This window comes from Meriones unguiculatus, chromosome 5 (assembly GCF_030254825.1).
Source record: "Meriones unguiculatus strain TT.TT164.6M chromosome 5, Bangor_MerUng_6.1, whole genome shotgun sequence".
Taxonomy (NCBI): domain Eukaryota; kingdom Metazoa; phylum Chordata; class Mammalia; order Rodentia; family Muridae; genus Meriones; species Meriones unguiculatus.
This window is the reverse complement of record NC_083353.1, coordinates 46,704,273-46,718,785: the sequence shown is the minus strand read 5'-3', so window position 1 is coordinate 46,718,785 and position 14,513 is coordinate 46,704,273. Positions and strand designations below refer to the sequence as shown.

Below are 14,513 nucleotides of genomic sequence, written 5' to 3'. Positions count from 1 at the left end.
ATCCACTGTGTATAAAATTTCTAGCATTCCAGCGCCTCCTCAAGGACGTCCTCTTAGAGGACGTGTTTTACTGTGTAGTGTACCACGAGCCAAGAGCATTTGCGTGAAATTCCTGAAACTGAGTAGGCGATGTTCTCTACTAGATAGTGATACAGTAAGGAGATTTCCTTCCAAACACACTGGAATTACTTTTAATTACTCAAAATACAGAGTGACTTACATCACAAATAGTTTTGTTTCAGTTAAGAATATAACAAAAGTAAAAGGATTTAATGAAGATATGAAATTAAAAACATCAATTTTTATAATAGGTACACAAATTAAACCACTAAAATATTCTACATATAAGGATAATTCATGTAGTTCTTCACTGTGAGTTGCTTAATTAAAACAAAATGTAAATATGAAACAATGATGTTTCCAAAGAAAAAATTAACTAATTTTAGGAGTTGCAGGAAATATCCTAAGAGGAAAAGTATTCTTGTTGTCCGGGCAGGGCACAGTCCCCTGTGCTGAGGGGCTGTCAGAGCTCAGTGTCTCCTCTGCACATGCTGAAAACTTCCCACAGCCAGTAGCCCAGGGCTCCTCCTCCCACAGACTGCCTGGGTCCCTACCACCTTCTGATTCTGCCCTGGGTGCAGAGCACTTACCCAGATGGACATAGCACGGGAGGACTGTGCGCCTGAGGAGATCCTGCACAGCTTAGACTGAGGGAGAATTTAATGCATCTCTACAGCCTGCAATTTTACTGCTTGTGGAAGGTGACAGGTTCCTGTAGCGGAGCATGGAAATGTGGCATCCCAGGGGGGATCTTCCCTGCCTGTTGATCTCACTCACTCTGTCCTGGATAACAGCCATCTGGGGAGGGCTGAGCACACACTTTGAGTCCCCCTGCCAGACCTGAGAAAGGGATCAGAAAGTTTATGACAGCCCTAACTTCTTGCTGTTATTTTAACTGTACGGTCTAATAATGTTTATTATTATCCTATAATTATCACGGCAGTACACCTGACCTGTATCACAATCAATAAAAGACACAGACACCTGATAGATTTTATAACAGTCCTATTTCACCCAGGAGAGGCAGATATTTACCCTCTAAACTACCTTTTCCTCACAGCCCCATCCCAGGCTACCTCCCATCCATAATCCGTAATGACTTGCTCATACTTTTATTTTTAATTTTATTTTTCTTATTGGTTACATTTTATTAACTCTGTATCCCAGCTGTATCCCACTCCCTCATTCCCTCCCCAACCCCACACTCCCTCCTTGGTCTCCTCCCTGCCCCTTTCCAAGTCCACTGATAGGAAAGGACCTCCTCCCCCTTCATTTGACCCTGTTTTATCGGGTATCTTCAGGGCTGGCTGCAAAGTCCTCCTCTGGGGCCTAACAGAACTGCTCCTTCCCTGGGGGTGTGGGGAGGTCAAAGAGCCTGCTCTTGAGATCCTGTTAGAAATAGTCCTTGTTACCCTTACTTTAGAAAACTACTTGGTTACTGAGCTACCACGGGCCACATCCGAGCAGAAGTTGTAGGTTATATCCATAGATGGTCCTTGGTTGAGAGTCAGTCTCAGAAAAGACCTTATAACTGGATATATTTGGTCCTTGTAGAGCTCCTATCCTTTCCATATCATACTAACTCCCCTTCTTTCATATGATTCCCAGCACTCTGCCGAGGGTTTGGTTGTGAGTCTTAGTGTCTGCTTTGAAACACTGCTAGGTAGAGTCTTTCAGATGCCTTTTGCGGTAAACCCCTGTTATCCGTTCAATGCACATCCCATTTGTCTTTCTAAATGAGGATTGATCATCTTCGCCCGTGTCTGCTTTCTTGATTATCTTCTTTAGGTGTGTAGTTTTCTTTATGTTTATCATATCTTATAGGTCTATATAAGCGAGTATATGCCATGTTTGTCTTTCTCCTTCTGGGATACTTCACTCAGAATGATCTTTTCTAGATCCTACCATTTGCCTGCAAATTTCATGATTTCCTCCTTTTGATTGCTGAATAGTATTCCATTGTGTAAAAATACCACAATTTCTGTATCTATTCCTCCATTGATGGACATCTGGGTTGTTTCCAGATTCTGGCTATTACAAATAAAGCTGCTACAAACATGGTTGAGCAAATGTCCTTATTGTGTACTTGAGCCTCTTTTGGATATATGCCTAGGAGTGGTACGGCTGGATTTTGAGGAAGTGCTATTCCTATTTGTCTGAGAAAACACCAGATGGATTTCTAAAGTGGTTGTACAAGGTTACATTCCCACCAGCAGTGGAGGAGGGTTTCCCTTTCTCCACAACTTTTCCAGCATGTTTTGTCACTTGAGTTTTTGATCTTGGCCATTCTCATGGGTGTAAGGTGAAATCTCAGGGTTGTTTCGATTTGCATTTCCCTAATGGCTAATGAGGTTGAGCATTTCTTTAAGTGTTTCTCTGCCAGTCGATGTTCCTCTTCCGAAAATTCTCTGTTTAGCTCCGTTCCCCATTTTTTAATTGGATTACTTGGTTTATTGCTTTTCTGCTTCTTTAGTTCTTTATATATACTGGATATTAGCCCTCTGTCAGATAAAGGGTTGGTGAAGATTCTTTCCCAATCTGTAGGCAGTCGTTTTGTTTTGATGACAGTGTCTTTTGTTTTACAGAAGCTTTTCAGTTTCATGAGGTCCCATTTATTGATTGTTGCTCTTAGAGCCTGTGCTGTTGGTGTTCTGTTCAGGAAGTTGTCTCCTGTCCCAATGAGTTCTAGGCTGTTCCCCACTTTTTTCCCAACTGATTTAGAGTATCTGGTTTTATGTTGAGGTCCTTGATCCACTTCAACTTTAGTTTTGTGCGGGGTGATAAATATGGCTCTATTTTCATTTTTCTGCACGTAGATATCCAGTTGGTCTAGCACCATTTGATGGAGATGCTGTCTTTTCTCCACTGGATGGATTTGGCTTCTTTGTCAAATATGGAGTATTCATAGGTGTGTGGGTTTATTTCTGGGTCTTCTATGCGGTTCCATCTATCCTTTCTGTTTCTATGCCAATACCATGCAGTTTTTATTACTGTTGCCCTGTAGTACAGCTTGAGATCGGGGATGGAGATACCTCCAGATGATCTGTTGTTGTACAGGATCATTTTGGAGATTCTGGGTTTTTTGTTTCTCCATATGAAGCTGACAATCTTTTTTTCAAGGTCTGAAAAGAATTGAGTTGGTATTTTGATGGGAATTACATTGAATCTGTAGATTGCTTTTGGCAGGATGGTCATTTTCACAATGTTAATCCTACCAATCCATGAGCATGGGAGATCTTTCCATCTTCTAATATCTTCTTCGATTTTTTTCTTCAGAGACTCGAAGTTTTTCTCAAACAGGTCTTTCACTTGCTTGGTTAGAGTTATACCTAGATACTTTATGTTATTAGTGGCTATTGTGAAGGGTGTTGTTTCCCTAATTTCTTTCTCAGCCTTTTTCTCTTTGGTATACAGGAGGGCTTCTGATTTTTTTGAGGTGATTTTGTATCCTGCCACTTTGCTGAAGGTGTTTATCAGCTGAAGGATTCTCTGGTTGAATTTTTGGGGTCGCTCATGTATACTATCATATCATCTGCAAATAGTGACACTTTGACCTCTTCCTTTCGGGTTTGTATCCCCTTGATCTCCTTCAGTTGTCTTATTACTCTGGCTAGGACTTCAAGAACTATGTTGAAGAGATATGGAGACAATGGGCAGCCTTGTCTTGTCCCTGATTTCAGTGGGATTGATTTAAGTTTCTCTCCATTGAGTTTGATGTTGGCTATAGGCTTGCTGTATATTGCCTTTACTATCTTTAGGTATGTGCCTTGTATCCCTGATCTCTCCAAGACTTTAAACATGAATGGGTGTTGGACTTTGTCAAATGCTTTATCGGCATCTAAGGAGATGATCATGTGGCTTTTCTCCTTCAGTTTGTTTATGTGGTGGATTACATTGATGGATTTCCGTATGTTGAACCACCCTTGCATGCCTGGGATGAATTCTACTTGGTTGTGGTGGATGATATCTTTGATGTGTTCTTGGATTCAGTTTGCAAGTATTTTATTGAGTATTTTTGCCTCAATGTTCATAAGAGAGATAAGCCTGAAGTTCCCTTTTTGTTGGATCTTTGTGTGGTTTAGATAACAAGGTGACTGTGGCTTCATAGAATGAGTTTGGTAGTGTTCCTTCTGTTTCTATTTTGTGGACTAGTTTGAGGAGAATTGGTGTTAGCACTTCTTTGAAGGTCTTGTAGAATTCTCCGCCGAAGCCATCTGGCCCAGGGCTTTTTTTGGACAGGAAACTGTTAATGACTGCTTCAATTTCCTTGAGATATATAGGGCTATTCAGTCTTTCTACCTGATCTTGACTTAATTTTGGTAGATGGAATCTGTCGAGAAAATTATCCATTCATTTAGATTTTCAAATTTTGTGGCATATACGCTTTTGTAGTATGACCTAATAATTGTTTGGATTTCCTCAGTGTCTGTAGTTATGTCCCCATTTTCATTTCTAATTTTGCTGATTTAGATAGTTTCTCTCTGCTTTTTAGTAAGTTTGGCTAAGGGTTTGTCTATCTTGTTGATTTTCTCAAAGAACTAGCTTCTTGTTTCATTGATTCTTTGAATAGTTTTATTTGTTTCTAATGGATTGATTTCAGCCATGAGTTTGATTATTTCCAGCTGTCTGCTACTCTTGGGTGTATCTGCTTCTTTTTTTCCTAGTGTTTTCAGTTGGGCCATTAATTTGTTTGTATGTGATGTTACGAATTCCTTCTTGCAGGCACTTAGTGCTATAAATTTTCCTCTGAGCACTGCTTTCAATGTGTCCCATAAATTTGGGTATGTTGTGCCTTCATTTTCATTGAATTCTAGGAAGACTTTAATTTCTTTCTTTATTTCTTCCTTAACCCAGCTCTCATTGAGTAGTGAGTTGTTCAGTTTCCATGTTCGTGTCGGCTTTTTGTTGTTTCTGTTGTTGTTGATGTCCAGCTTTAGTCCATGGTGGTCAGATAGTATACAAGGGATTATTTCAATCCTTTTGTATCTGTTGTGGCTTGCTTTGTGACCCACTATATGGTCTATTTTGGAGAAGGTTCCATGTGGTGCTGAAAAGAAGGTGTACTCTTTTGAGTTTGGGTGAAAAAATCTGTAGACGTCTATTAGGTCCATTTGATTTAGGGATTCTGTGAGTGCTCTTATTTCCCTATTTGTTGTCTGTCTAGTTGATCTGTCCCTTGATGAGAGTGGGGTGTTGAAGTCTCCCACTATTAAGGTATTAGGATCAATGTATGATTTAAGCTTTAATAATGTTTCATTTACGAATGTAGGTGCTCTTGTATTTGGGGCATAGATATTCAAGATTGTGATGTCCTCTTGGTGGATTTTTTCTTTGATGAGAATATAGTGGCCCTCCTTATCTTTTTTTATTAACTTTGGATGAAAGTCTATTTTATTAGATATTAGGATGGCTACTCCAGCTTGTTTTCTGGAACCATTTGCTTGAAAAACGTTTTTCCAGCCCTTTACTCTGAGGTAGGGTTTATCTTTATTGCAGAGGTGTGTTTCTTGGATTCAACAGAATGTTGGATCCTGTTTCTGTAACCATTCTGTTAGCCTGTGTCTTTTTATTGGTGAGTTGAGTCCATTGATATTGATAGATAATAGTGACCAATGCATGGTAGTTCCTTTTGTAATGGAGTCGGTGATCTTACCCTGTTTCATTGGTTGTTTTCTTTTCATTTTTGTTGGGATATTATCGGTATGCCCTGTTTTCTTGGGTGAAGTTGTTTTCGTTGGATTGGAGTTTTTCTTCAAGTATCTTCTGTAGGGTTGGTTTGCTGTGTAGATATTGTATAAATTTAGTTTTGTCATGGAATATTTTGTTTTCTCCATCTATATTGATTGAAAGCTTTGAGGGTATAGTAGTCTGGGTTGACATTTGTGATCTCTTAGAGTCTCCATCATACTTGCCCAGACCCTTCTGGATTTCATAGTTTCTGATGAGAAGTCCGGTGTGATTCTGATAGGTCTACCTTCATATGTTACTTGGCCTTTTTCCCTTGCTGCTTTTAATATCTTTTCTTTGTTCTGTAGATTTAGTGTTTTGACTATGATGTGACGTGATGTGTTTCTTTTCTGGTCTAGTCTATTTGGTGTTCTGTAGGCCTCTTGTATATTTATGGACATCTCTTTATTTAAGTTGGGAAAATTTTCTTGAAAATATTTTCTGGACCTTGGAGCCTGGAGTCTTCTTTTTCATCAGTTCCTATTATTCTTAGAGTTTGTCTTTTCATAGCGTCCTTGATTTCTTGGATATTTTGTGATTGGAACTTTTCTGATTTTACTTTTTCTTTGAGAGAAGTATCAATTTCTGCAAGTGTGTCTTCAGCTCCAGAGATTCTTTCTTCCATCTCTTGTATTCTGTTGGTGATGCTTACTTTTGTGGTTCCTGATCTTTCTCCAAGTTCTCCAGCACAAGGGTTTTTTCATTTTGTGTTTTCTTTATTGATTCTAATTCTGTTTTCATGCCTTGTATCATTTTTTCATCTGTTTGAATTTGGATTCCTGTCTCTCTACGATGGTCTGTATTTCTTTGTTCATTTCCTTTATATATGCCACTAATTTTATCTCTACTTGTGCCTCTGTTTGTTTGGCTATGTTTGCCTGTGTTTCTTTAAGGATTTTGTCTATTTCTTCTTTCTTTACCTCCAATTGACTGGCCAACTCTTTGAAAGTTTCCTCCTTTTGAGCCTGAAATAATTGGGTAAGCATGGCTTTAAAGTCATTATCCTGTGCTTCTGATGAATTGGTGTATCCATCGATTTTGGGGTTTGCTGGTGAAGTCATGATGTCCTGATGTATGTTGGAAGTGTTCTTTCGCCTACCCCTGGCCATTGGCTTATCTGAAACCTTCCCTGTTTGTTTTTGGATTCTGCAGATCATACTGGTACTGTCTCTCTCTGTCATCTGGAGAGTTCTTCAGGAAGCTGAGAGAGGTCCTGTGTCCTCAGCGTGTGCTGAGGACTAGCTGTACCTGTGGGAGAAAAGTACACAGGCGCAAACGGGGCAAATGCAGGCGTGTGCATGTGTGCGTGCTCGTGTGTGTGTGTGTGTGTTTGTGTGTGTGTGTGTGTGTAAGTATGCGTGGACATGTGTCTCGAGAGACAGAGTGATGGCTGATGTTGAACCCTTGAGTGTGTGGGAGGGGCTCTGCACTCTATATGTCGCAGGTGCTAGTGATGATCTCAGTGCAATTTCTGGCATTAACTGCCTTAACTCCTCAATTAGACCCACAGAGCAGGAACTTCAATGTCCCAAGTGTCCCTCTGTTTCCCAAAGTGGGTATATGGATGAGAGGGGGTTCGATGCCTGGCTTCTGTTTTAGAAGGACCCAGGATCTGGGCATCTGCAGATTCTCAAGGGTGCACTCACTTACAGGCAGGTCACTTGGCAGAGATCGGGGTATTCGGGCTCTCTGCTCTCTGGTTTGGCCCTGCTTCTTTGATATGCACCTCCAGCTCTGTGCTGCTGTCACTGCCAGTCTATGAGGTCTTGCTGCAGCTGGAGATATCAAGGTGGTCACGTCAGTAGGGATTGGGGTAACCAGGCTCTCTGTTCTCTGGTTTGGCCCTGGTTAGTCTTAAACTGGAGGGCTGCTGTGCCCTGCCATCTCAGTGCTGCTCTGCTGCCAGGAAGCTCCACTGTAACTGGAGACTGGGTTGCTAGTCCAGATGCTTTCTGGGAAGTCCTGGGGTCTCTTCATTGTGCTCTCCAAGCTTGGGAGGGCCAGCGCCTGGTGTGCCTAGATTATATGGGGTTTTCTGTCTGGTTTTGGTGAGTATATAGCATATTCTCTTACAGTGTGGTATGGGCGGGCCTTACCATCAGTGATAGTGATCCTGCGGAGCTAGTATGGCATCTAGCGGACTTGGGCCCTGGGAGGATGGTGCAGCCGCCCAGCACATCTGGGACTCCGAGACAGGTACTGCTGGCATTTGCTGCTAAAGCGCTTGGAGCTCTGCCTCAGCTTCTGCAGTCCCCAGGTTGTTAGGTCTGCACTGAGAAAGATGAGTCCACTGTGCCTCTGTGCCGAGGAGGAGGGAGGTCTGGAGGAGGGGAGTGCTGGGAGATCAAAGGATCGTTTCTCACCTTCCTCAAACAAGTCCCTGGGTGACCCGAGACCAAAGTTTTCACCTCCTATCATGTTCCCTGTTGTTTAGAAATCCTCACCATTGTTTTCCTGGGTTAGAGGTCCTTCCAATCACCAACTCAGACATTGAGCTCTTCCACAGCTCAGATAATGTGTGTGCTAGTCGCCATCTTGGCTCTGCCCCTCTCGACTTGCTCATTCTTCATCAGGCAACTTCCTCCATCCATGCCCGCCATATGCTTCTTTCCACACTCCCCCATGGTGGCTCTCTGCTTCCTTACTTCTCTTATTCTTCCTCCTCTCCTCTCCTTCCCATGGTCTTCCTGTCCTCTAGAACCTAGAACCTTAGCCATGCACCCTGCCATGTGTGTCGGGTTTTATTGTTTAAACAAGAAAAAATCCTTAGGCAAGTTTTACACAAGGACTGTTGTAGATGAGAATGTGCTCTCATCTGTGCAGTAACCAGATCTTGGGAGTCAACAATTAGCATCAGAGTATACAGCACCAGACCAACCCCCCAACACTAACTTTTCTCACTTTGCTCATTAGACTTATTTCAAAAAGTTTTTATTCACTGTGATACTTCTATTCTGGGTTGAGGACTCCTGGGCCTCCGCTGACTTCCCATGGTTCTGAGTGTGCTTTTCCTACACTCTGTGAAATGCAACCAACCCTTTTCCTGAGACACCCCTCTCCCATGGAGCATGTCATTTCCATTTAGTGTTGATTCTGTATTTCCTGGTTTCAAAAATCTGAATTCAAGATGTTAGTAAATTTTAAAAGTGAATAAAAAAGAAATGAAATGAAAACCAGAGAAGTAGAGGCAAAGCTCAGAGCTGAGGTGGTCACAGGCAGGTGGAACATAGCTGAGGCTGAGGCCATGTCTGACTGTATCCCAGTATCTGAATGGACGGAATGGACACCGCATTCTCATTGAAGACTTCAGGAAGAGGCTGTGCTTTGCCTGAGTGCAACTATATGCTCTGTGTTTTAGTCTCCCCAGCAGGCATGGTGCACAGACCTGCACCCAGGACTGAGAAGAGGAGGAAGGAGCATACTTAGTTCAAGAGCAGCCTGGGTAACTCACAGAGCCCTTGTCAAGAAGGGCAGTCATTTTATGGAGACTCTCATATAGCTAGGTACTAGAAAAAAATACCAATGCACCCACAACAACTCCCCACTTTCTCTCTGTCAGGTTCTGTGTATCTGGTTTTATGTTGAGGTCTTGATCCACTTGGATATGAATTTAATGTAGGCTTATTGAATGGGTCTATTTGCCAGTAAGACCAGCACAATTGGTTGAAGATGCCTTTTTCCTCATTGTATATCTGCGGCTTCTTTGTGAAAACTCAGGTGTCCATAGGTGTGTGGATTTACATCTGGGTCTTTGATTTAATTCCTTTGATCAACCTGTTTTTATTTTTTTAATGTCAATACTATGTGGTTTTTATTACTATAGCTCTGTAGTAGAGCTTGAAATCAGGCAATCAGGGATGGTGATACTGCCAGAAGTTTTTTGTTTTTTTTTTTTTTTTTTTTTTTTTGTACAGGATTGTTTTAGGTATCCTGGATTTTTTGTTTTTCAATTTTAAGTTGAGTATTTTTTCTTTCCAGGTCTGTAAAATATTGTGTTAGAATTTTGTTGAGGCATTGCATTGAATCTGTAGATTGCTTTTGGTAAGATGGCTAGTTTTACTATGTTGATGCTACTGACCAATTAACATGGAAGATCTTTCCATCTTCTGATATCTTCTTTATTTTTTTCAAAGACTTTAAGTTATTGTCATTCAGCTCATCACTTGCTTATTTAGAGTTACCCCAAGATATTGCATATTATTTGTGGCTATTGTGAAGGATGATATTTCCCTGATTTCTTTCTCAGCTCACATATCATTTGTATAAAGAAGGGCTACTGATTATTTTTTTAGTTAATTTTGTATCCAGCCACTTTACTGAGGTGTTTATCAGCTGTAGGAGTTCCCTTGTAGAATTTATTGAGTAGCTTATGGATAGTATCATATCATCTGTAAATAATGATATTTTGACTTCTTCCTTTCCTATTTGTATCCCCATGATCCCTTTTAGTTGTCTTATTGCTCTAGCTAGAACTTCATTGAATGGATATGAAGAAAGTGGACAGCCTTGTATTGTTCCAGATTTTTGTGGAACTGCTGTGAGTTTTTATTTAATTTGATGTAGGCTATCAGCTTGCTATATATTGCTGTTTTTATGTTGAAGTATGTAACTGTATTCCTGATCTTGTCAAGATTTTTCTCATGAGGGGGTGTTGAATTTCCTCAAAGGCTTTTTCAGCATCCAATAAAATGATCATATGGTTTTTCTTCTTTCAGTTCGTTTATGTGTTGGGTTACATTGACTGATTTTTGTATTTTAAACCATTTATGCATCCCTTGGATGATCCCTGGTATGATTGTCATGATAGATGATCTTTTTAATGTGTTATTGGATTTGGTTTGCAAATATTTTATTGAGTATTTTTGAATCAATGATCATAAGGGAAATTGGTCTATAATTTTCTTTTTGTTGTTGTTGAGTTGGCCTGGTTTGGGTGTCAGGGTGATTATGGCCTCACAAAATAAATCTGACAATGTTCCTCCCGTTTCTAATTTGTGGAATAATTTGAGGAGTATTGCTATTAGCTCTTCTTTCAAAATACAGAAAATTCGGTACTAAAACCATAGGACCCTGGGCTTTTTTTCCCCTTTGGTTGGGGGACAATTAATGACATCTTCTATTTACCTAGAAGCTAGAATTCTATTTAAGTTGTTTATCTGATTCATCTTTGGTAAGTGGTATCTATCAAGAAATTCGTCCATTTCTTTTAGATTATCCATATTTGTAAAGCAGAGGTTTTTGAAATATGACCCAATGATTTTTTTGATTTCCTTGGTATCTGTTGTTATGTCATCCTTTTTTATTTTTTCTTTTGTTAATTTGGATAGTTTGTCTATGTCTTTTAGTTAGTTTGGACAAGGGTTTGTCTATCTTCTTTATATTCTCTAATAACAAATTCTTTGTTTCACTGATTTTTTTTTGTATTGGTCTTTTTGCTTCTATTTTATTGATTTCAGTCCTGAGTTGGATTATTTCCTTTCCTCTACTCCTCTTGGATGCATTTGCTTCCTTTTCTTTTTAGAGTTTTCAGGGGTGCTACTAGGTTGCTAGTATGAAGTCTGAACATTCCTCTGACTACCATTTTTATTGTGTTTCATGAGTTCAGTTATGCTGTGCATTCATTTTCCTTGAATTCTAGGAAGTCTTTAACCTCTTTATTTCTGCCTTGACCCAGTGGTCACTGAGAGGAGAGTTATTCAGTGTCCATGAGTTTGTGAGCTTTATGTTATTTCTTTTGTTGTTGAAATATAGCTTTAATCTGTGAGAGTATGATAGGCTACAGGTGGTTATTTCAATTTTCTTATAGCTGTTGAGACTCACTTTGTGACTGAGTATGTAGCCAATTTTGGAGAAAGTTCTGTGAGATTCTGAGAAGAGGGTATATTCTTTTCTGTTTGGGTGAAATATTCTCTAGACTTCTGTTTGGTCCACTCGACTCACAATGGCTTTTAGGTCCATTATTTCTCTGCTTAGTTTTTGTCTGGATGACCTGTCTATTGATGAGAGTAGTGTACTGAATTCCCCCACTTTTAATGTATGAGGTTCAATGTGTGGTTAAAACTTTAGGAATGTTTCTTTTACAAATGTGGGTGCCCTTGAATTTGGGGCATAGATGTTCAGAATTAACATTTTTTTGGGGGGGGTGAATTTTCCTTTTGATGAGTATGAAGAGTCCTTTCCCATCTCTTTTGATTTATTTTGGTTAGAAGTCTTTTTGTTTTTAAGATATTAGAATGGCAACTCCAGCTTGCTTCTTGGGTCCATTTGCTTGGAAAAAAGTTTCCTACCCTTTAACATTTCGTGTTTTGTCTATGTTCAACTGACACAGAAAACAACCAAGAGATGTGACAATCAGGCTGAAGCCAGGAAGCAGTTCATTGGATGAGAACAATAGGCCCAGGAGACATCAGTCCAAAAGCTGAGTCCCAAATTAACTTAAACAAGGCTTTTCATGCCCCCTGTGTTGCCATGTCCCCTGCATAGTAATCTAGATGACATATGTTTGTTTGGCTTATTAAACCACCTTATTAGAGTTTGATAAACTGCCTCACGAGTAGAAATGTTTCCCCAAGCAACAGACTTTATCCAAATCTATTTATAGCAGAGATGAAAGGATGAAGAATTTGGTTTTGAAAGAAATGTAGTGTAGAGTGTTGAACCTCTAGGGAGCTGGCCAGTGGTGTGGGTCTTTCCTGTTTCCAGGGCACCTCGGTGCCCGGTGCTTTATTTAATTGCCTTACACCGTAAAACTGAAGGAGGTCCTATGCCATGCAGAGGCTGTGTTTGGGTCAAAAGTACTGATAACTCTGAGAATTTTAAATCCCGCTGTTGTTCGCATTGCTGTATACATCACATGTGCTTCTTGCAAAGAATTCTGTTCTGAATGTTCTTTGAATAATTCCTTTCTTTCTGGAGTGTATAACTATTTATGGCAAGAAATGCCTCCTTATTTAATTTGTCACAATAGCTATAACACAGGAAATTGAATTATTGAAATGTGTTAGACATGGTTACATCCTTCGAAATACTGTGAGCTGTCCAAGGCCATGATGCATGAGAGCCACCTCATAGGACTCCCTTAAAGACTCATTGAGGAATAAGATAAGATAAAATAAAATGAAACAAAAATGCCCTGGTTTTATCACAAAAGGGATATGGTTTAATTTTCTGCTACATTTTGTGACCACACAAGTTAGTAAATAATTTTAACAGAAAAAAAAAACCATTATATTTTCATGTACGCCAAGCATGTGAACACTGACTGACAGTTCTGATGCCAGTGTATTGGGTCCTCTTATAAAGAAATGTGCCCATCAATGATCAATGAATATTCAAACATTTATGTCCTCCCACACATAGACCTGAACAAGTTAACAACATGTTTTTCAGTGCTCAAGAACACAAAAGGGCTGACTGTGGCATAGAAGTGGCCCACAAAGAGTTGGATATAGTAAGATGTTGGATCATTTAGGAACATGCTTCTTGAGCAGGAGATAAAGCCATCCAAGACAGACATCAACACGAAGAAGCTCATGAGCAGAAGGAAGGTCCTGTTAGCTCTTTGCTCTGGGGATGCTTTTGGGGAAAGCCTGGTGCTGTGAAGATGCCAGGCCTGCTTCCTGTGCCTGCACAAGAGAGCCACCATGTACCAAGTTGAGATGACCATAACACTAATAAGAAAGGCTTCCCTGATGGCCAGCAGTTTAGAAAATGTGCTTTTCATGTGGTTACTCATGGGTAGGATGGAACAGGACCTAGTAACATACATGAAGTTATTCCTAGTCAAATTAGGAGTGGCAATAATCGATACTAAGAGGTGACTGCTATTGAGCATATAGAGGACACTCAGAAAAAGAAGTGCACATGAGATGTAATAGTGAGATTTGTGCTTGATCTTGGCTAAACAAGAGCTTCTGGGACTGAGGATGATGGCCTGGAGGACACTCAGCAGGCTGGTGGTACAAAGTGAGAGACCTCTAAAAATTCTGTACAGGTAGACAATGAGTTTACATATGATGTCATCCCATCCCCTCAAAGAAATAAAAATGTCCATGGCTATGAATGCTATGAACATTAGCATCAGTAGGTGGATTATGGCCAGCAGACCAATGAGCACATCAGTGGGTCTGGGCCTGTGCCCACGAATGAACTTGAAGATGTAGAAGAGAAAAAGGAAGCTGTTGGCTGAGATTCCAATGCCAATTTCAGAAAAAAGGGTGTTCCTTATGTCAGAATAGTGTGAAGTCATCTTATGTGGAAACAAAGAGTGGCTCAGGAGTAAAGTAAAACAATGACTCACCATGAGTAAGACCTCAGACACCACTCCAGACCAGGCTTCTGGCCTCAGGAAAACATGCAGATGCTCCTGAATGCTTATTCCACTGAAGACCTCAATTCTAACTCCTACCCCACAGACCATCCTCCTGCTCTCACTTGTCATAAGCTGAGCCATGGCTGGAACCTGTGTCCCATATTGGCTTCAACAATGTGTGAGCTCCCTCAACATTAAAAACAGCAGCAATTATGTGCTTTCATGTTTTGCAGGTTTGGGTTTTACTGGAGCAGGAGCAGCATCTTACTTGGTTTTCCCGAACAACATCTTGATGGCCAGGTAATTTATAGACAGAGTTTTACTATTTTGGGTGGAGTCTGAATGAGGAGGATGTGTGAAAGAAAAAAATAGACCTCCCAATAAAAGCGGTCACATGGATTGGATATGCACTTAT

General features: G+C 40.3%; 1 protein-coding gene across 1 annotated transcript; it reads right to left on the bottom strand.

Annotated features, from left to right (window-relative positions):
- Positions 1–13,147: 13,147 nt before the first annotated feature.
- LOC132654008 (vomeronasal type-1 receptor 45-like) lies at positions 13,148–14,017 on the bottom strand (the record flags this gene model as incomplete). Its single annotated transcript, XM_060383313.1, has 1 exon — positions 13,148–14,017. A coding segment is annotated over one exon (870 nt), but the record flags the coding sequence as incomplete, so codon positions are not given.
- Positions 14,018–14,513: the final 496 nt, after the last annotated feature.